General features: G+C 50.2%; 1 protein-coding gene across 1 annotated transcript; it reads left to right on the forward strand.

The window, feature by feature from the left end:
* Positions 1-12,249: 12,249 nt before the first annotated feature.
* Positions 12,250-16,526, forward strand: LOC119960309 (gastrula zinc finger protein XlCGF49.1-like). The gene is made up of 3 exons (XM_038788054.1): positions 12,250-12,306; positions 13,012-13,907; positions 16,472-16,526. The coding sequence occupies exons 2-3, from the start codon at positions 13,165-13,167 to the stop codon at positions 16,524-16,526; spliced, it is 798 nt and encodes a 265-aa protein (XP_038643982.1). The 5' UTR covers positions 12,250-12,306; positions 13,012-13,164.
* Positions 16,527-18,072: the final 1,546 nt, after the last annotated feature.

The following is an 18,072-nucleotide window of genomic DNA, read 5'->3' on the forward strand; positions in this document are numbered from 1 at the left end:
TTGAGCAGATTGATCAGATTAGAATAACGTGCTCACTGATCTTTCTGATGAGACCTCCCGTCAGTATCCAGTAATCTCACGGTCTCTGTCTGGAATGGCTTATGTGATAGAAATAAAAACATTGAACCAGTGTCTCATTGTTTCTTAGTTTCCGAGCTCGTATTAAGTGTTATGGATAATTCGGTAAAAACACGTGGTATATTTAGATTTTCGGGAGCAACACTGTAACCATTTGAAATGAAATCCAGGATCTCTGATCAATATGAATTCCATTATCAGAAGCTGTGTTTCCAGGCAGCACACACACCAACACCCTCTGTGCAGTGTGAACTCACTGAGGAGTCAAAGGTTTAAATGACTGAGTGAATCCCTTCCCACTCAGATCAGATGAACAGTCTCAGCCCAGTGTGAACTTTCATCAGGTCAGTTGAAACATTTCCACACATAAAGTGAATGACTGTCGAACAGCAAACTGTGTGACTGAGTGAATCCCGACACACACACAGGGCAAGTGAATGACTGTCGAACAGCAAACTGTGTGAATCCCGACACACACACACACAGGGCAAGTGAATGACTGTCGAACAGCAGACTGTGTGACTGAGTGAATCGCTACACACACAGACAGGGCAAGTGAATGACTGTCCAACAGCAGACTGTGACTGAGTGAATCCTACACACACAGGGCAAGTGAATGACTGTCGAACAGCAGACTGACTGAGTGAATCCCTACACACACACACAGGGCAAGTGAATGACTGTCGAACAGCAGACTGTGACTGAGTGAATCCCTATACACACAGCAAGCGAATGACTGTCCAACAGCAAACTGTGTGACAGTAAATCCCCACACACACACAGCAAGTGAACAACTGTCCAACAGCAGACTGTGACAGTGAATCCCTGCACACACACACGGCAAGTGAATGACTGTCCAACAGCAGACTGTGTGACTGTGATAATCCCTACACACACAGACACATAGAGCAGACGGTTGGCCTCTCCCCAGTATGAATACACTGCTGTCACAGAAGGATGTATGTCTAATTGACTCTCCTCCCACACTCGGAACATGGGATGGCCTCTTCCCAGTGTGAGTGCAATGGTGAACTGTGAGGTGAGATGTTTGCCTGAATCCAGTTCCACAGTGAGAGCGCCTGAACTCACTCACATCCGTGAACACGTCAATGGGAGATAAAGTTCCTCGGAAAGTTTACAGCACTTCCCGCAGTCTGGGCATTTAATAGGTCACTCATCAGTGTGAACTGGCTGATGTCTCACCAGGTTGGACAAGTGAACTAATCCCATCCTACACTTGGAACAGGTGAATGGCCTCTCCCCAGTGTGAAGTCGCTGGTGGATCAGCAGGTAGGATGAATGAGTGAATTGTTTTCCACACATAGAACAACTGACTGGTTTCTCCCCAGTGAACTCGCTGGTGTATCCACAGTTGGAATGACTGACTAAATCTCTTCCCATATTCAGAGCAGGTGAATGGCCTCTGCCCAGTCTGAATTCTCTGTGTCTGAAGGCAGGATGCGATACTGAATCCTTTCCCACATTCAGAGCAGGTGAATGGCCTCTGCCCAGTCTGAATTCTCTGGTGTCTGAAGGCAGGATGCGATACTGAATCCTTTCCCACATTCAGAGTAAGTGAATGGACTCTCGGCAGTGTGACTGTGTTGTACAGTGGGGTCAGATGAATGCCTAAACCTACTGTCACAGTGAGAGCAATTGAACCGTCTCTCAGCAGTGTGAACAAGTTGGTGGGATATCAGGGCACCAGTGGGCAGCACGGTAGCATAATGGCTACCACTACGGCTTCACAGCACCAGGATCCCAGGTTCGATTCCCAGCTTGGGTCACTGTCTGTGCGGAGTCTGCACGTTCTCCCCATGTCTGCGTGGGTTTCCTCCGGGTGCTCCGCTTTCCTCCCACAAGTCCCATTAGGTACTTTAGACAGTCTGAATTCTCCCTCATTATACCCAAACAGGCGCTGGAATGTAGCGACTACGGGCTTTTCACAGTAACTTCATTGCAGTTTTAATGTAAGCCCACTTGTGACAATAAGGATTATTTAAAAATTTCCCGCAATCTGGACATTTAAAAGGTCTCATCAGTGTGAACCTTCTGGTGTGTCAGTAAGTGTGATGAACAAGTGAATCCCTTCCCACACTCAGAGCAGGTGAACGGCCTCTCTCAGTGTGAGTGCCCTGATGTACAGTAAGGTCAGATGATCGTTTGAAACCAGTCCCAATGGGAGAGCAGCTGAATGGTCATTCATCAGTGTGAATATGTTGACGGGACTTCAGTTCCCAGGAGCTTCGACAGTACTTCCCACAGTCCAGGCATTTAACAGTGTCTCCCCAGTGTGAATCCGCTGGTGTCTCAGCAGGTTGGATGACTGAGTGAATCCTTTCCCACAATGAGGGCAGTTGAATGGCTTCTCTCCAGTGTGAATTCGCTGGTGAACCAGCGTAGCTGATGCACAAGTGAACCCCTTCCCACACTTGGAGCAAGTGAATGGCCTCTCCCCAGTGTGAATGCGTTGGTCTGTCCGCAGTTGGGATGGGGTAATAAATCCTTTCATACAGTTAGAGCAGGTGAATGGTCTCTCCCCGGTGTGAACTCGCTGGTGTTGAGTGAGGTTAAATCATCGCCTGAACCCAGTCCCGCAGTGAGAGCATCTGAACAGTTTCTCGTCAGTGTGAACACGTTGATGGGACTTCAGATCCCCAGAACTTTTATAGCACTTCCCGCACTCTGGGCATTGGAACGGTCTCTCATCTGTGTGAATCCGCTGGTGTCTCAGCAGGTTGGATGACTGAATGAATCCTTTCCCACACTGAGAGCAGGTGAACGGTCTCTCCCCAGTGTGACTGCGCTGATGTTTTAACAGGTCAGATGATTGTCTGAATCCTCGTCCACACACAGAACACGTGAACGGTTTCTCCTCACTGTGAACGGTGCTTTTCTCTTCCATGTTCAAAATCTGATGATATTCAGGTGGTGATAAATTGGCGACTTTTCCAATGTCCTGTCAAACTGATTTAAAGCAGAAAAAAGGGAGTGAGAGAGAACCGACAAAAACACAAAGAGAAAGAGCGATGTGGAGCAGCAGGGTTGACGTTTAAACAGCTACAACTCGACAAAAGTCTGCCAACCCTCAACATGTACCACCCAAAAGGACTGGGATAGCAGGTATATATTAATAATAATAATCTTCCATATTGAACATCGTCATCTTGTGTTTCCCCTCAGGTAACATACCGTCCTGACTAATCAGATATCCAGTACTGGATAAGCAGAAATTTCCTCTCTCAATGTAATTATTGACAAGACTGAAGCCTTGTCTTCAGTCCCAGCTATAAACTCCACTCCCTCACCAGTGGCTCCATCCCTCTCCCTGGGAACTGTCTGAATCAGACGGTTCACAACCTCAGTGCCATCTTTCATCTAAATATGGGTTTCCAACCACATCATAACCAAGACCGTTTATTTCCACCTCAGTGCTCGTCTCTCTCTCTCTCGCTGTGTAATCTCCTCTCTGCCCTTGACTCACTCTCTCTCTCTTATCTCCTCCCTGCTGTCTTTCTCTTGTTAGTGAGAGGGCAGGGAAGTGGAACAAGCTCATTTGCTCTTGCAGAGAGCTAGCACAGGCATGACAGGCTGAATGGCCCCAGCCCCTGTCTGCATTGTAATCACTCAATGATTCAATGCGAAAAGACCTACACTGGAGGCCATGGACCAGATTCTGCCTCCTGGCCCACCCTGCTACAAACTGGCTCTTAATTGGTCTGCCTGTGTTTCCATGGGCGACGCTTGAAATAAAAAATCAAAATACTGCAGCTGCTTGAAAGCTGAAGTAAAAAGAGGGAATGCTGGAAACAGATTTCACATTTTTACTTTGTGCAGAATGAACTCCAGGGAATAAAAATGGTCAATATAAGCTCAGAAGTGGAAGAGAAATGCTTTACGCCACAGGAAAAACGATTCCTGACTCTGAAAGGTGCAGTCAGATGGTCGGGGGATGAGCAGTGATGGAAACCTCATTCAGGCATGGTCGGTGGAAGTACAATAACATTTAAAAAAAATTAATGTACAGGATGCTGGTTAGGCCAGCATTTATTGTCCCATCCTTAGATGCCCTTCAGAAGGTGGCACTGAGTTGCCTTCTTGAACCGCTGCAGTCCTGGGCGTGTAGGTACATGCACTGTGCTGTTAGGGAGGGAGTTCCAGGATGTTGCCCCAGCGACAGGAGGAGCAGCGATATATTTCCAGCTCAGGGTGGTGAGTGACTTGGAGGGAAGCCTCCAGGTGGTGGGGTTCCCAGCTATCTGCTGCTCTTGTCCTTCTAGATGGTAGTGGTCGTGGGTTTGGAATGTGTTGTCTAAGGAACCTTGGTGAGTTACTGCAGTGCATCTTGTAGATGGTACACACGGCTGCCACTGTTAGTTGGTGCTGGAGGGTTTTAATGTTTGTGGAAGGGGCGGCAATCAAGCGGGCTGCTTTGGCCTGGATGGTGTCGAGCTTCTTTAGTGTTGTTAGAACTGCACTCATCCAGGCAAGTGGAGAGTATTCCATTACAGTCCTGACTTGTGCCTTACAGATGATGGACAGGCTTTGAGGGGAGTCAGGTGGTGAGTTACTCGCCGTAGGACTCATAGCCTTTGACCTGCCCTGGTAGCCACAGTATCAATGTGGCTAGTCCAGTTCAGTTTCTGATCAATGGAACCATGCTAAATATATTTAAAATATGTTAAAACTCATTCATTTACTGGAGACAGAGAACAATGGTGGAAGGTGATTCGGGAGAGCAGGGGTAAAGCAGATGGAGATGGATTCAGGCCAGAGTAAATAACAGACCCACAAATCTTTGGAGGCGTGGGGCACGATGTCCCAGGAGGGAGAGAGAGATCCAGAGAGCAGAATTCACTTCTTTTCCTTGACTTCTCTACTTATCATCTGGGTCCCTGCAAATCAGGGAAATGGACGGTTCAAATTCCCTAGATCAAAGACTAATCAGTTTGATAGACAGGTTGTCTCCATTCTGAACAATGGGGAAACAACCTCCTCCCAGTCATTCAAATTTTGCCCCTTACACAGATGGCGGCCTGACATGCGCCTTGCTGCATCTTGCCCACCAGAAAGATTGAGGCTCCAGTCGTCGCTAATCATTCTCAAGGCGGCCTTCAAGACACAGGACAACAAGGGCAAGCATGACAAGCGGTTAGCACGGGACTGCAGCGCTGAGGACCCAGGTTCAAATCCTGGCCCTGGGTCACTATCCATCTGGAGTTTGCACATCCTCCCCGTGTCTACAGGGGTTCAGTCAGCCCACAACCCAAAGATTGTGCAGGTTAGGTGGAATGGCCAGCTAAATTGCCCCTTAATTGGGAAGAAAATATTGGATATTCTAAATTTTTTTTTTTTTTTTTAATGAACAATTTTATTGAGGTAGTTTTTTGGCTTATAAACAGTTACAGACATCATCAGAAAGGAAGCAAAAAAGGCAAAAATGTGCAAACATCCACGTACTTTCAATACTTCCATCGTACCGTATTGCACAAGCCCGCTCCCCTCCCACCCGTACTACCCGCCATATTTTCCCTCCTACTCTACTCTAACCCCCCCCCACCCCCCTGCTGACGCTCAGCTACTCCCGCAAAGAAAGTCAATAAATGGTTCCAACCTTCGGTGAACCCTGCACAGATCCCTCAAGGCGACTTATTTTTTCCATCCCCAGGAAACTTGACATGTCCGCAAGCCACCACTCAGTCTTCGGGGGCTTTGAGTCCTCCACGCCAATAATATTCGTCGCCGGGCTATCAGGGGAAGCAAGGCCAGCACAATCGGCCGCTTTCTCTCCCCTGGACGCCCGGAGTTCTTCCGAACCCCAAAAATTGCCACCCCTGGACCTCATCACCACCCTTGTTTTTTAGCACCTGGGACATGACCCCCGCAAATCCTCCCAGTACCTCCCTCAGCTCAGGGCATGCCCAAAACATGTGCACATGGTTCGCTGGTCCTCCCGCGCACCTAGCGCATTTGTCCTCTATCCCGAAAAATTTGCTCATCCGAGCCACCGTCATATGGGCCCGGTGAATGACCTTAAATTGGATCAGCCCGAGCCTAGCACATGTCGCGGTCGAGTTTACCTTACTCAGGGCCTCTGCTCACAGCCCATCCTCCATTTCCCCCCTAGCTCCTCCTCCCATTTAAGTTTCAGTTCCTCTGTCTGGGACCCTTCCTCCCTCATGAGCACCTTATAAATACCCGAGACTCTACCCTCCCCTTCGTCCCTCCCAGAGACTATTCTGTCCAGGATCCCCATTGGCGGGAGGCGCGGGAAAGATGGGACCTGTCTACAAACAAAGTCCCGCAACTGTAGGTATCTAAAATCATTTCCCCTTACCAACCCAAATTTCTCCTCCAAGCTCCTCAAACTCGCGAAGCTCCCTTCCAGGAACATATCACCCACCCTTCCCGCCCCTGCTCGCCGCCATACTCGGAACCCCCATCCATACTGCCGGGGCAAACCGATGGTTGTCGCAGATTGGCGCCCAGACAGACGCCCCCATCTCCCCACATGCCTCCTCCACTGGCCCCATATCGCAGGGTCGCCACCAACTACCGGGCTGGTGGTGTACTTGGCCGCGGCAGCGGTAGAGGAGCCGTGACCAGGGCTTTCCAAACTGGAGCCCTGCACGAAGCCGCCTCCACCCGCTCCCAAATAGACCCCATAACCACCATCCACTTCCTTATCATAGCGATGTTGGCCGCCAGTAATAATGGACCAGACTCGGGCAAACGCCAGCCCCCCCTCGCTGCGGTTCCTCTCCAACATCGCCGTCTTCACCCGCGGGAGACTTTCCCGCCCAGACAAAGCTCCATGATCAGCCCGTTACCTCTTTTGAAGAAGGACTGTGGGATAAAGATCGTGAGGCACGAAAAATAAACAAAATCGAGGGAGGATTGTCATCTTTACAGTCTGCACCCTCCCTGCCAGCGACAGCGGGAGTGCATCCCATCTCCGAAACTCTCCCTTCATTTGCTCCACCACCCTGGCCAAATTTAACTTATGCAGCCTGCCCAGTCTCGTGCCACCTGGATTCCCAAATACCACGAGAAATTTTCCTCAACTAACCTAAACGGTAGCCCTCTCAATCTGTTCTCCTGGCCCCTTGCCTGTACCACAAACATTTCACTCTTGACCGTATTTAATTTGTATCCTGAGAACTGGCCGAACTCCCTCAGCATTCCCAGTATAGTTCCCATCCCGGCCACTGGGTCCGACACGTACAGGAGCAGGTCGTCTGCATAAAGAGAAACCCTGTGTTCAACCCCGCCCCTCACCATCCCCTTCCAACCCTCTGCGGCTCTCAGCGCAATCGCCAGCGGCTCTATAGCCAGCGCAAACAGCAGCGGGAGAGCGGGCAGCCCTGCCTGGTCCCTCGGTACAACCTAAAGTACTCCGACACTTCTCTGTTGGTCCTGACGCTGGCCCTCGGGGCCTGATATAATAATTTGATCCAATCCACCAATCCCTCGCCGAACCCAAACCGTCCGAGCACCTCCCATAGATAGTCCCACTCCACCCGGTCAAAGGCCTTCTCGGCGTCCATTGCCACCACTACCTCCACCTCTCTACCCGCCGGGGGCATTATTATCACATTGAGTAATCTCCTCAAATTGGCCGCCAGCTGCCTACCTTTCACGAACCCCGTTTGATCCTCCCCAATCACCTCCGGTACACAGTCCTCCATTCTACCCGCCAGTACCTTTGCCAGGAGCTTGGCATTACATTAATCAGGGAGATTGGCCTGTAGGACCCGCACACCTCGGGTCTTTACCCCGCTTTAATATCAGAGATATGGTGGCTTGTGACATCGTCGGCGGCAGGGTCCCTCTGTCCCTTGCCTCATTGAAAACCCTCGCCAAGACCGGGCCCACCAGCTCCGAGAACTTCCTATAAAACTCTACTGGGTATCCATCCGGCCCCGGGGACTTCCCCGACTGCATGGCCTTTAGGCCCCCCAATACCTCCTCTACTCTAATCGGGGCCCCCAGCTCTTCCACTCGCCCCCCCCCCCCCCCCCAACTGTTGGGAATGTTAACCCATCCAGAAACCTTTTCATCCCCTCCGGTTCTTCCGGCGGCTCCGAAGTATACAGCTTACGATAGAAGTCCCGGAATACCCTATTCAATTCTGCCGGATCCTCCACTTTGTGCCCCCCCTCGTCCCTCACTCTACCTATTTCCCTGGCCGCCTCCCTCCTCCTGAGTTGCTGCGCTAACAGTCTGCTAGCCTTTTCCCCATACTCGTACACCACTCCCCTCGCCTTCCTAAGCTGTTCCACTGCCCTGCTCGTGGATAGTGCCCCCAGTTCCGCCTGTAGCCTCTGCCTCTCCCTGAGTAAAACCTCCCCCAGGGACTCCGCGTGCTCTTCATCTATCCGGCCCATTTCCCTGACCAATCTATCCATCTCTGCCCGGTCTGCCTTGGCTCTATGGGCCCCAATTGAAATCAGCTCCCCCCACTACTGCCTTTAGCGCCTCCCACACGGTCGCCGCTGAGACCTCCCCAGTGTCATTCACCTGCAGGTAATTTTTTATACATTTCCGAAGCCTCTCGCAGATCCCCTCCTCCGAGCAGCATCCCACATCTAGCCTCCATTGCGGGCGTTGATAACTCGCTCCCCCGAACTGCAGGTCCACCCAATGCGGGGCATGGTCTGAAATGGTAATTGCTGAGTATTCCGTGTTCTTTACCTCCCCCCTACAGTCCCTGCTTAGCACAAAGAAATCAATCCTGGAATATACTTTGTGGACGTGCGAGTAAAACGAGTAGCCCCTTCCTGTTGGCTGTCCCTCTCTCCAGGGGTCCACTGCCCCCATTTGCTCCATAAACCCTTTCAGCTCCCTTGCCATTGCTGAGAGTCTACCCTACTGGGACACGACCGATCCAAAGTCGGGTCAAGGACCATGTTAAAGTCCCCTCCCATTATTAGCCTGCGAGAATCCAAGTCCGGGATCTTCCCCAGCACTCTTTTAATGAAGTCCACGTCATCCCAGTTCGGGGCATATATATTCACCAGCACCACTCTTCTTCCCTCCAGCCTGCCCCGTACCATCAGGTATCTGCCCCCCCTGTCTGCGGATATGCCCTCTGCCTCAAATTGCACGCGCTTGTTGATCATGATTGCCACCCCTGGACTTCGAGTCCAAGTCCGAGTGGAAGACCTGGCTAATCCAGCCCTTCCTTAGCCTGGTCTGGTCTGACACTTTCAGATGTGTCTCCTGCAACATAATTACGTCCGCCCTCAGGGCCCGCAAGTGCGCGAACACCCGCGCCCTCTTAACCGGCCCATTCAGTCCCTTGACGTTCCAGGTGATCAGCCTGGTCAGGGGGCACATCCCACCCCCCCCCCACCCGCCGGTCAGCCATAGCCTTTCTCGGGCCAGCCCCTGACCCGTGCGTCGCGCCCTTCCTGGCCCGCCCTATAGCTGCCTCCACCCTCGACCTCCTTTCCAGTGCCTATTTCAAGTCCCTCTCCCGTCAGCAGAACAACCCCCCCTCCCCTAACCCCATCCCCTACCCCCACCCCTGCCATCTACTGGCTGTAGCTTCCCCCCCATCTGACTTCCTTGACTAGCCAATCTGCTAGCCCGGTGACTCAACACTCCGGCGCCTTCCTGTCCCATTCCCCTTGTTTCCCCGCCCTCCTCCCCACCCACTGGGGCAAGCCGGCTCCAGTGTCTTCCGCGAGCTGCACAAAAAGCCCAAACAGAAAAAAAAAAGGGAAAAAACATAGAAAAAAGAGAAAAAGCACATAAATGTCCATGAACAAAGGAAAGAGTCTCAAATGTTCCGCTTGGCCCCATTGGCCCAGCAAACCGTTGAGCAGCAGTCCAGGCACATTCGGCGTTCCTCCCCACAGAAATCCTCGGGCCCTAACTCGCGTCCTTGGGGCCTCCTTTCGGGACCAGCCCCAGGTCCCTCACAAAATCCATCGCTTCTTCGGGCTCGGAAAAGTAGTGGTGTTGACCCTGGTGCGTGACCCATAGCCGAGCTGGGAACAGCAGACCAAACTTCACGTGCTTCTTGAACAGCACCTCCTTGACATTCTTAAAGGCTGCTCGCCGCCGAGCCACCTCCTGGCTTAGGTCCTGATAGATGCGGAGAACACTGTTATTCCACGTGCTGCTCCTGGCGCTCTTTGCCCACTGTAGCACCGCTCCTTGTCCACGAACCCGTGGAACCTAATCACCATCGGGCGGGGGGGTCCGCCCAGCCGCCCCTGCCTTGCCTGCACCCTGTGTGCCCCCTCCAGCTCCAGCGGTCGCGGAAAGGCTTCGGCCCCCATCAGCTGCTTCAGCAGGTCTGCTACAAACGCTGCAGCATCAGCTCCCTCCGCCCCCTTCGGGAGGCCGACCATCCTCAGATTGTTCCTGCGGACTCTATTCTCCAGCTCCTCCACTCTGTCCAGCAGTCTTCTCTGCCGCTCTTTCAGGCCGTCCACTTCTAGCGCTGCAACCGTTTGCGCATCCGCCTGCTCCTCCACCGCCTCTCCCAGCTCCTTAACTTTAACATCCTGGGCGTCCAGCCTCTGGTTCAGCTGATCCACCGCTTTCTGGATTGGGTCCAAGCTGTCCCGCTTCAGCGCTTCAAAACTGGACTTCATTACCTGGAGCATGTTATCCAGCGCCAGCTGGTTTGCTGAGTCCGGGTTCCGTGTGTCCGCCATCTTAGGTCCCAGGTAATTTTCTTCCGGTCCTTGTCTCTGTCCCTTTTTCTCCTTCTTCTTCTGCTTTCTGGAATCCCGCTGTTCCATGTGCCGCAGCCGGCTCCTCAGCGCCTCCGCTGCCGCTTTCCTTCGCCCAGCTCCTTCAATTTTACCTCCTGGGCATCTGAAGTGGGTCCAAGCTGTCCCTCCTCAGCAACTCCAAACTTTTTTTTCCCTTTGTCCTGGAGGAAGGAAGGTCCGTGGGTCCGCCATCTTACCCTGCAGGTCAGCTTCCTCCTTCTCTCTCTCTCTCTCTTCTTCCTCACCTGCTGGCCTCCCACACTTACATCATCTGCAGCCCGCTCTCCTCCTCTGTTCCAGGCAGCCTTTCTGCCGCCTCCGTAGTCCCGCTATCGCGGGGAAACAGCTGTTCCAGCCGGCCGGAGTGAGAGCCCACCGAATGTGCGGCTCACCCGGACATCGCCGCCACCGGAAGTCTCTAAATTTATTTTTAAAAAGACACAGAGACAACCCAAAATTGCCAAGCAGAAACTGGTCGTCAAACTCTGCTCGCCTGAGGCCGGCCTGAACCGGGATCTCGGGTTCATATCACATTACATGTAACTCCGACCATACTGCCCGGATTTACAGAATCCTACTCACTGTCCTGGTTTGAGACAATTCACACCTCAATTACCTGTGATTATCCCTCACTCCTCTCACTCTGTTTGTTCCTATAGAGACTGTCATTCCAGTCTGTAATGAATGAATTAAAATCCCTTATCGTCACAAGCAGGCTTCAATGAAGTTACTGTGAAAAGCCCCAAGTCGCCACATTCCGGAGCCTATTCAGGGAGGCCAGTACGGGAATTGAACCCGTGCTGCTGGCCTGCCTTGGTCTGCTTTAAAAGCCAGCGATTTAGCCCAGTGTGCTAAACCAGCCCTGTTTAATTATCTGGCAGTTGTGTCTCTGCCTATTTCTACTGTGCCTGTGAACCTGCCTCCACTTCACCTGAGGAAGGAGCAGCGCTCCGAAAGCTTGTGAGACTTCTCCCTGTGCTCACCCCAGCCCAGAGGCGGCATCTCCACCCCACCAAAAAGGTGGCGTCAACTAAGGCCCACCACGAGAAGTTGTGACCTTGATCGGTGCAAATATGGGGACGGAGGAGTTATTTCTCATAGTTTCAGCTTGAAAAGGATGTTTTGATGCCTCTCCACCAACCTGGCAGATCTGTCCTCCCGGAGCACCGCCAGCTCCCCCGGAACCGACCGCGGCCCCGAGACACAACAGTGACAGCTCAGCCCCGCCCCTCATTGTCTCCGATTGGCTGGAGGACCGGCCTCTCCCACATGGTCCTCCAGCCCCGCCCCTCATTCACTCCGATTGGTTGGAGGACCAGCCTCTCCCACTCGGTCCTGCAGTCCCGCCCCCACTTTCTATTGGTCGCGAACCGCCGTCAATCATTCCCAGGGAACTGGAGCATGCGTGGTGCAGCTGCCAGGGCTAAACATAATTGCGCATGCGCGGGATCGAGGCCTTCGGTGGAAGGAGCCGGAGAAGCGGAGTCAGCGTCAGGCGGTGGGTGGGAGGATTTGGAAACACTTTGTGGGTCCGCAAACCCTTCACCATCATTGTCAGCTCCCTGGTTTGCGGGGCTAAAATTAATGAGGACTCTGATCTCTGGCAAGGAAGGAAATTCCCAGACAGCAGTGGAAGCTGCTTCATTAAATATATTCAAGGCTCAGTTAGATCCAAAAGGGAGTCAAAGGTTGTGGGTGACAGGAAGAAAATGAAGTTTATGGTCACAATCCGATCAGCCATGATCTTATTAAATAGAAGAGCAGGATTGATGGGCCGAATGGCCTACTGCTCCTGAGGATCTTAAGATCTCTCCGTTGAGAATATGAAATGCTGTGCAGATCTGTCCATCAGCATGAGTTAGCACCTTCAGGAGAATAGGGAGGGTGTATCTTCGATGCAGCAGAGTGAGAATGGAGGGAGTGAGTGTATGTGGGGGGGGGGGGGGAGGGAGTGAGTGTATGGGGGGGAGGGAGTGAGTGTATGTGGGGGGAGGGAGTGAGTGTATGTGGGGGGGAGGGAGTGTATATGGGGGAGGGAGTGTGTATTGGGGGAACGAGTGTGTGGGGGGGGGGGGTGCAGGGAGGAAGCAGGGATGGAAATTCAGGTTTGGGGGAATGAGAAAGCAAGTTCCACAGCAACTAAAATTATCTTCTGAATTTCTGAGCTGCACTGAGTGATGACATTTATAAACTCCTTCAACAGGATATTAAAAGGAGACGATTTGCTGCGAGAAATCTCAAACCAAACTTGACGTCAAGATCTGACAGAGTCACTCGATTCATTAGGACGGGAAAACCATCGGCCATTTTATCATCAGTGTGACTGGAAAAGCATCAAGTCACAGACACCCGCACCATGGGGAATCCGTGGAAATGTGAGGATTGTGGGAAGGGATTCACATTCCCATCTCGGCTGGAAACCCATCGACGCAGTCACACCGGGGAGAGACCATTCATCTGTTCTCAGTGCGAGAAGGGATTTAGAACTTCATCCAACCTGCGGACACACCAGCGAGTTCACAGCGAGGTGACACCGTTCATCTGTTCCGAGTGTGGGAAAGGATTTACTACTTCACCCGGCCTACGCAAACACCAGCAAGTTCACACTGGGGAGAAACCGTTTACCTGCTCCATGTGTTTGAAGGCATTCGGATGTCAATACAACCTGCAGAGACACCAGCAAGTTCACACTGGGGAGAGAGCATTCACTTGCTCCGTGTGTGGGAAGCGATTCGTTGACTCATCCAGCCTGCTTGCACACTTGCGTGTTCACACTGGGGAGAGGCCATTCACCTGTTCTGACTGTGGGAAGGGATTCACTCAGTTATCCAGCCTGCAGAGACACCAGCAAGTTCACTCTGGGGAGAGACCATTCACCTGCACTGTGTGTGGGAAGGGATTTGGAGATCCATCCAGCCTAGTCAGACACTGGCGAGTCCACACTGGGGAGAAGCCATTCACCTGCTCCTTGTGTGGGAAGGGATTCATTCAGTTATCCAATCTGCAAAAACACCAGCGAGTTCACACTGGGGAAAGACCATTCATCTGCTCTGTGTGTGGGAAGGGATTTACCAATTCATCCAACTTGCTAACACACCAGCGACTTCACACTGATGAGAAGCCGTTTATCTGCTCCGTGTGTGGGAAAGGATTTAAACGGACAGCCCACCTTCAGATACACCAGCGAGTTCACAAGTCATTACAGGGGTTGGACTCTGCTGTTGTTGCTGCTGTTAATCACATCCAGGACTGACCCATGTTCATTCTGACAGTTAGTGCTGTTAGAGTCGGAGGGTTTGTTTCTGTTGCACTGGCTGGTGTCGGAATTTTCATTCCAGTGACTGAATCTCTGAGTGAGGGCACATTTCCACTGAAATGATTCACAGAAGCAGATGTAATGTATTAATTTTATCTTGCACAGTTGTGATGAATGTTTATTATATTAAATATATTGTATTGTAGGGACATAGGAACCGAAGTAGGCCATTCAGCCCCTCGAGCCATTCAGCCCCTCGAGCCTTTCAATGAGATCATTGCTGATCTGTGGCCTAACTCCACACACCTGCCTTTGGCCCATGTCCCTGAATATCTTTGCTCAACACAAATCTATCTATCTCCGATTTAGAATGAACAACAGCTTCTAGCTGTTTGTGGGAGAGAGTTCCAAGATGTGTAGGTTATGTTAAGGAGTTATTGGGACAGGGCAGGGGGGTGGGGATGGTGCAGACTCGATGGACTGAATGGCTTCCTTCTGCACTGTCAGGATCCTATGATTCTATCCTTGTTTGGTTCAAAATTAATAACCGCACTCTTGCTGACATTGAATTCCATCTGCCACAATTTTGCCCATTCTCCTCGTCTGTCAAAATCTTCCTGCAATTTTATGCTATCATCTAGACTGTCTACAATGCCACCTAACTTTGTATCGTCTGCAGATTTGTATATATGGCTTTCTATGCCATCCAAGTCGTTCATGAATAATGTGACTAATTGAGGTCCTGTCACAGATCCCTGTGATACACCATTAGTCACATCCTGCCAATTAGAGTACTTCCCATTATCCCCACTCTGTCACCTGCCACTCAACCAATTCCTAACCATGTCACTGATTTTCCCACAACTCCATGGGCTTTCACTTCAGTTAACAGACTCTTATGTGGGACTTGGTCAAATGCCTCTGGCCGTCCAAGTTAATAACATCAATAGACATTCTCCTGTCCACTGGCTCATTCACCTCTTCAAAATATTCACTGCGATTTGTCAGGTATAACCTTCCCTTCACTAATCCATGCTGGCTCTCCCTGATTGATCAAAATCCTTCGAGCTGCTTAGTTACCCCTCTCCCTGAGTATAGAATCTGGAAATTTCCCCACCACAGATGTTCGGCAAAGTGGTCTGTAAGTTCCTGGTTTCCCCCTTTGACTCTTCTTAAAAAGTGGAGTGACGTGGGCAATTTTTCAATCCAGGGAGACAACTCCTGAATCTAGGGAACTCTGAAAGTTTATAGTTCGGGCATCTACAATGTGCCTCCCGACTTCCTTTAACACCCTTGTCTGGTCCATCTGGCAGGAGATACAGAAGTCTGAGAACACACCCGAACAGACTCAAAAACAGCTTCTTCCCCAGTGTCACCAGACTCCTAAATGACCCTCTTATTGACTGACCTCATTAACACTACACCCTGTATGCTTCATCCGATGCCAATGCTTATGTATGATGTGGAGATGCCGGCGTTAGACTGGGGTAAGCACAGTAAGAAGTCTTACAGCATCAGGTTAAAGTCCAACAGGTTTGTTTCAAACAAGAGCTTTCGGAGCACTGCTCCTTCCTCAGATGAATGCCATTCACCCGAGGAAGGAGCTGCGCTCTGAAAGCTCGGGTTTGAAACAAACCTGTTGGACTTTAACCTTATGTTGTAAGACTTCTAACACTGCTTATGTAGTTACATTGTATATCTTGTGTTGCCCTATTTTGTATTTTCTTGAATTTTGTTTAATTCCCTTTTCTTCCCATGTACTGAATGATCTGTTGAGCTGCTTGCATAAAAATACTTTTCACTGTACCTCAGTACATGTGACAATAAACAAATCCAATCCAATCCTGGTGATTTGTCATTCTTTAGTGCCATTAATTTCCTAATTACTGATGCTATACGCACGTTAATTGTATTCAGTCCCTGTCCTCTATCGACTACTAATTTTTTCGGGACTTCCGGCAAGTTATCGTTCTTTTCAACTGTAAACACTGAGGCAAAGTAATTGTTCAACATGTCTGCCATTTTCCCATGATCACTGACAATATCCCCATTTTCAGCTTTTATTGCGCCTACATTACTCTTGTCCACCCGCTTTCCCTTTATATAACTGTAACATTTCTTCTTATTGATTTTGATGTCCCTTTCAAGTTTCCTTTCATAATCCCGTTTATAAGCTCTTACAAGCTGCTTTACTGGCCTTTGTATCTATCCCATTTGTCCGGATCTGTGCATGTTTTGCATCATGTTGTGCATTTTTGTACTCCCTCACTTTTAGTTTTATGCTGCCCCTAACTTCGTTAGTTGTCCAGGACTATTTTTTTGTGTGAAGTGGAGTCTTTTCCTCTGAGGGATATATACTCACTCTATATCTCATTAAATGTTTCTTTAAATATTCATTGATCTTCAGTTGTTCTTCAGATGTTCCCAGTTTACCGTGGACGGTCTCTGTCTCATCCCGTTAAAGTCAGCCTTACCCAAATCTAAAATTCTAGTATCTGAATCATGCTTTTCACTTTCAAATGTAACATTGAATTCAGTCATGTTATGATCACTATTTGATAAATGCTCACGCAGAGTTAGGCTCCTACTTAAATTTGGTTCATTACTCAGAACTAAATCTATTATTTCCTGCCCCCTTGTTACATCTGGAACATATTGCTGCAGGTAACTATCCCGGACACATTCCAGAAATTCCCTATCTTTCTGACAGCTGCTTGTCTGCCTCTCCCAATCTGTCTCAGTTAAAATCCTCCGTTAATACGACTTTGCCTAATTTCTGCATTTATATAATCCAGCACCTTAGAACTGCTATCTGGGTGTCGATACACAACACCCATTACAGTTTAGAACTTTTTCTGTTCCTCAGTTCCACCCATATGGTCTCCACTTGATATTTTCCCCTCATTCTATCCTCCCTCATCATTGAGGTGGTAGTATTTTTTTTAAATAAATTTTTTATAAAATACCCAATTAATTTTTTTCAATTAAGGGGCAATTTAGCATGGCCAATCCACACACCCAGCACATCTTTTGGGGACGAAATCCACGCAAACATGGGGAGAATTCACAAACTCCACATGGACAGTAACCCAGAGCCGGGATTGAACCAGGGTCGTCAGTGCCGTGAGGCAGCAGTGCTAACCACTGCACCACCATGCTGCGGTGATAGGATTTCCAAGCAGTAAGGCTACTCCACTCCCTTGGCCATCTTCCCTGTTCCTCCTGTAAACTTTATAACCGGTATATTTAGTTCCCAGTCCTGACCATCCGGCAGCCATATCTCCATAATCGCTGTCGCTATGGAGGCCAAATCACTAAGTGTCTTTAAGGCAGAGTTGGAACTGGGCAGAACGGTGGCGCAATGGTTAGCACTGCTGCCTCACGGCGCCACGATCCCAGGTTCGATCCCGGCTCTGGGTCACTGTCCATGTGGTGTTTGCACATTTTCCCGCGCTTTTCAAGGAGACACATCCTGAGTGAGGCACATCGAGAGTGGGATTGCAACTTGGTAATTTGGTGCAGTGAAGAAATTCAGTGCAGAGTGAGAGAAGGTGCTTTTTAACCCTGGTAAGTGACTGGTAAGTAGTTTTTCTTTTCATTGTCTAATTTATTTATTTTTATTTTGAAATTGTTGTTGTATACGTTTACCTAAGGTTTAAGACATGGCAAGAGATCCCAGACCCGTGTCATGCTCCTCGTGTGCGATGTGGGAGCTCAGGGACACGTCCACTGTCTCTGGCTCTTTCACGTGCAAGAAGTGTGTTCAGTTGCAGCTCCTGTTAGACCGCTTGATGGCTCTGGAGCTGCGGATGGACTCACTTTGGAGCATCCGCGATGCTGAGGAGGTCGTGGATAGCACGTTTAGCGAGTTGGTCACACCGCAGGTGAAGATTAATGAGGGAGATAGAAAATGGGTGACCAAAAGAAAGAGCAAGAGGAGGAAGGCAGTGCAAGGTGTCCCCTGCGGTCATCTCCCTGCAAAACAGATATACCGCTTTGGATACTGTT

The sequence above is a fragment of the Scyliorhinus canicula genome, unplaced genomic scaffold (assembly GCF_902713615.1).
Source record: "Scyliorhinus canicula unplaced genomic scaffold, sScyCan1.1, whole genome shotgun sequence".
NCBI lineage: Eukaryota > Metazoa > Chordata > Chondrichthyes > Carcharhiniformes > Scyliorhinidae > Scyliorhinus > Scyliorhinus canicula.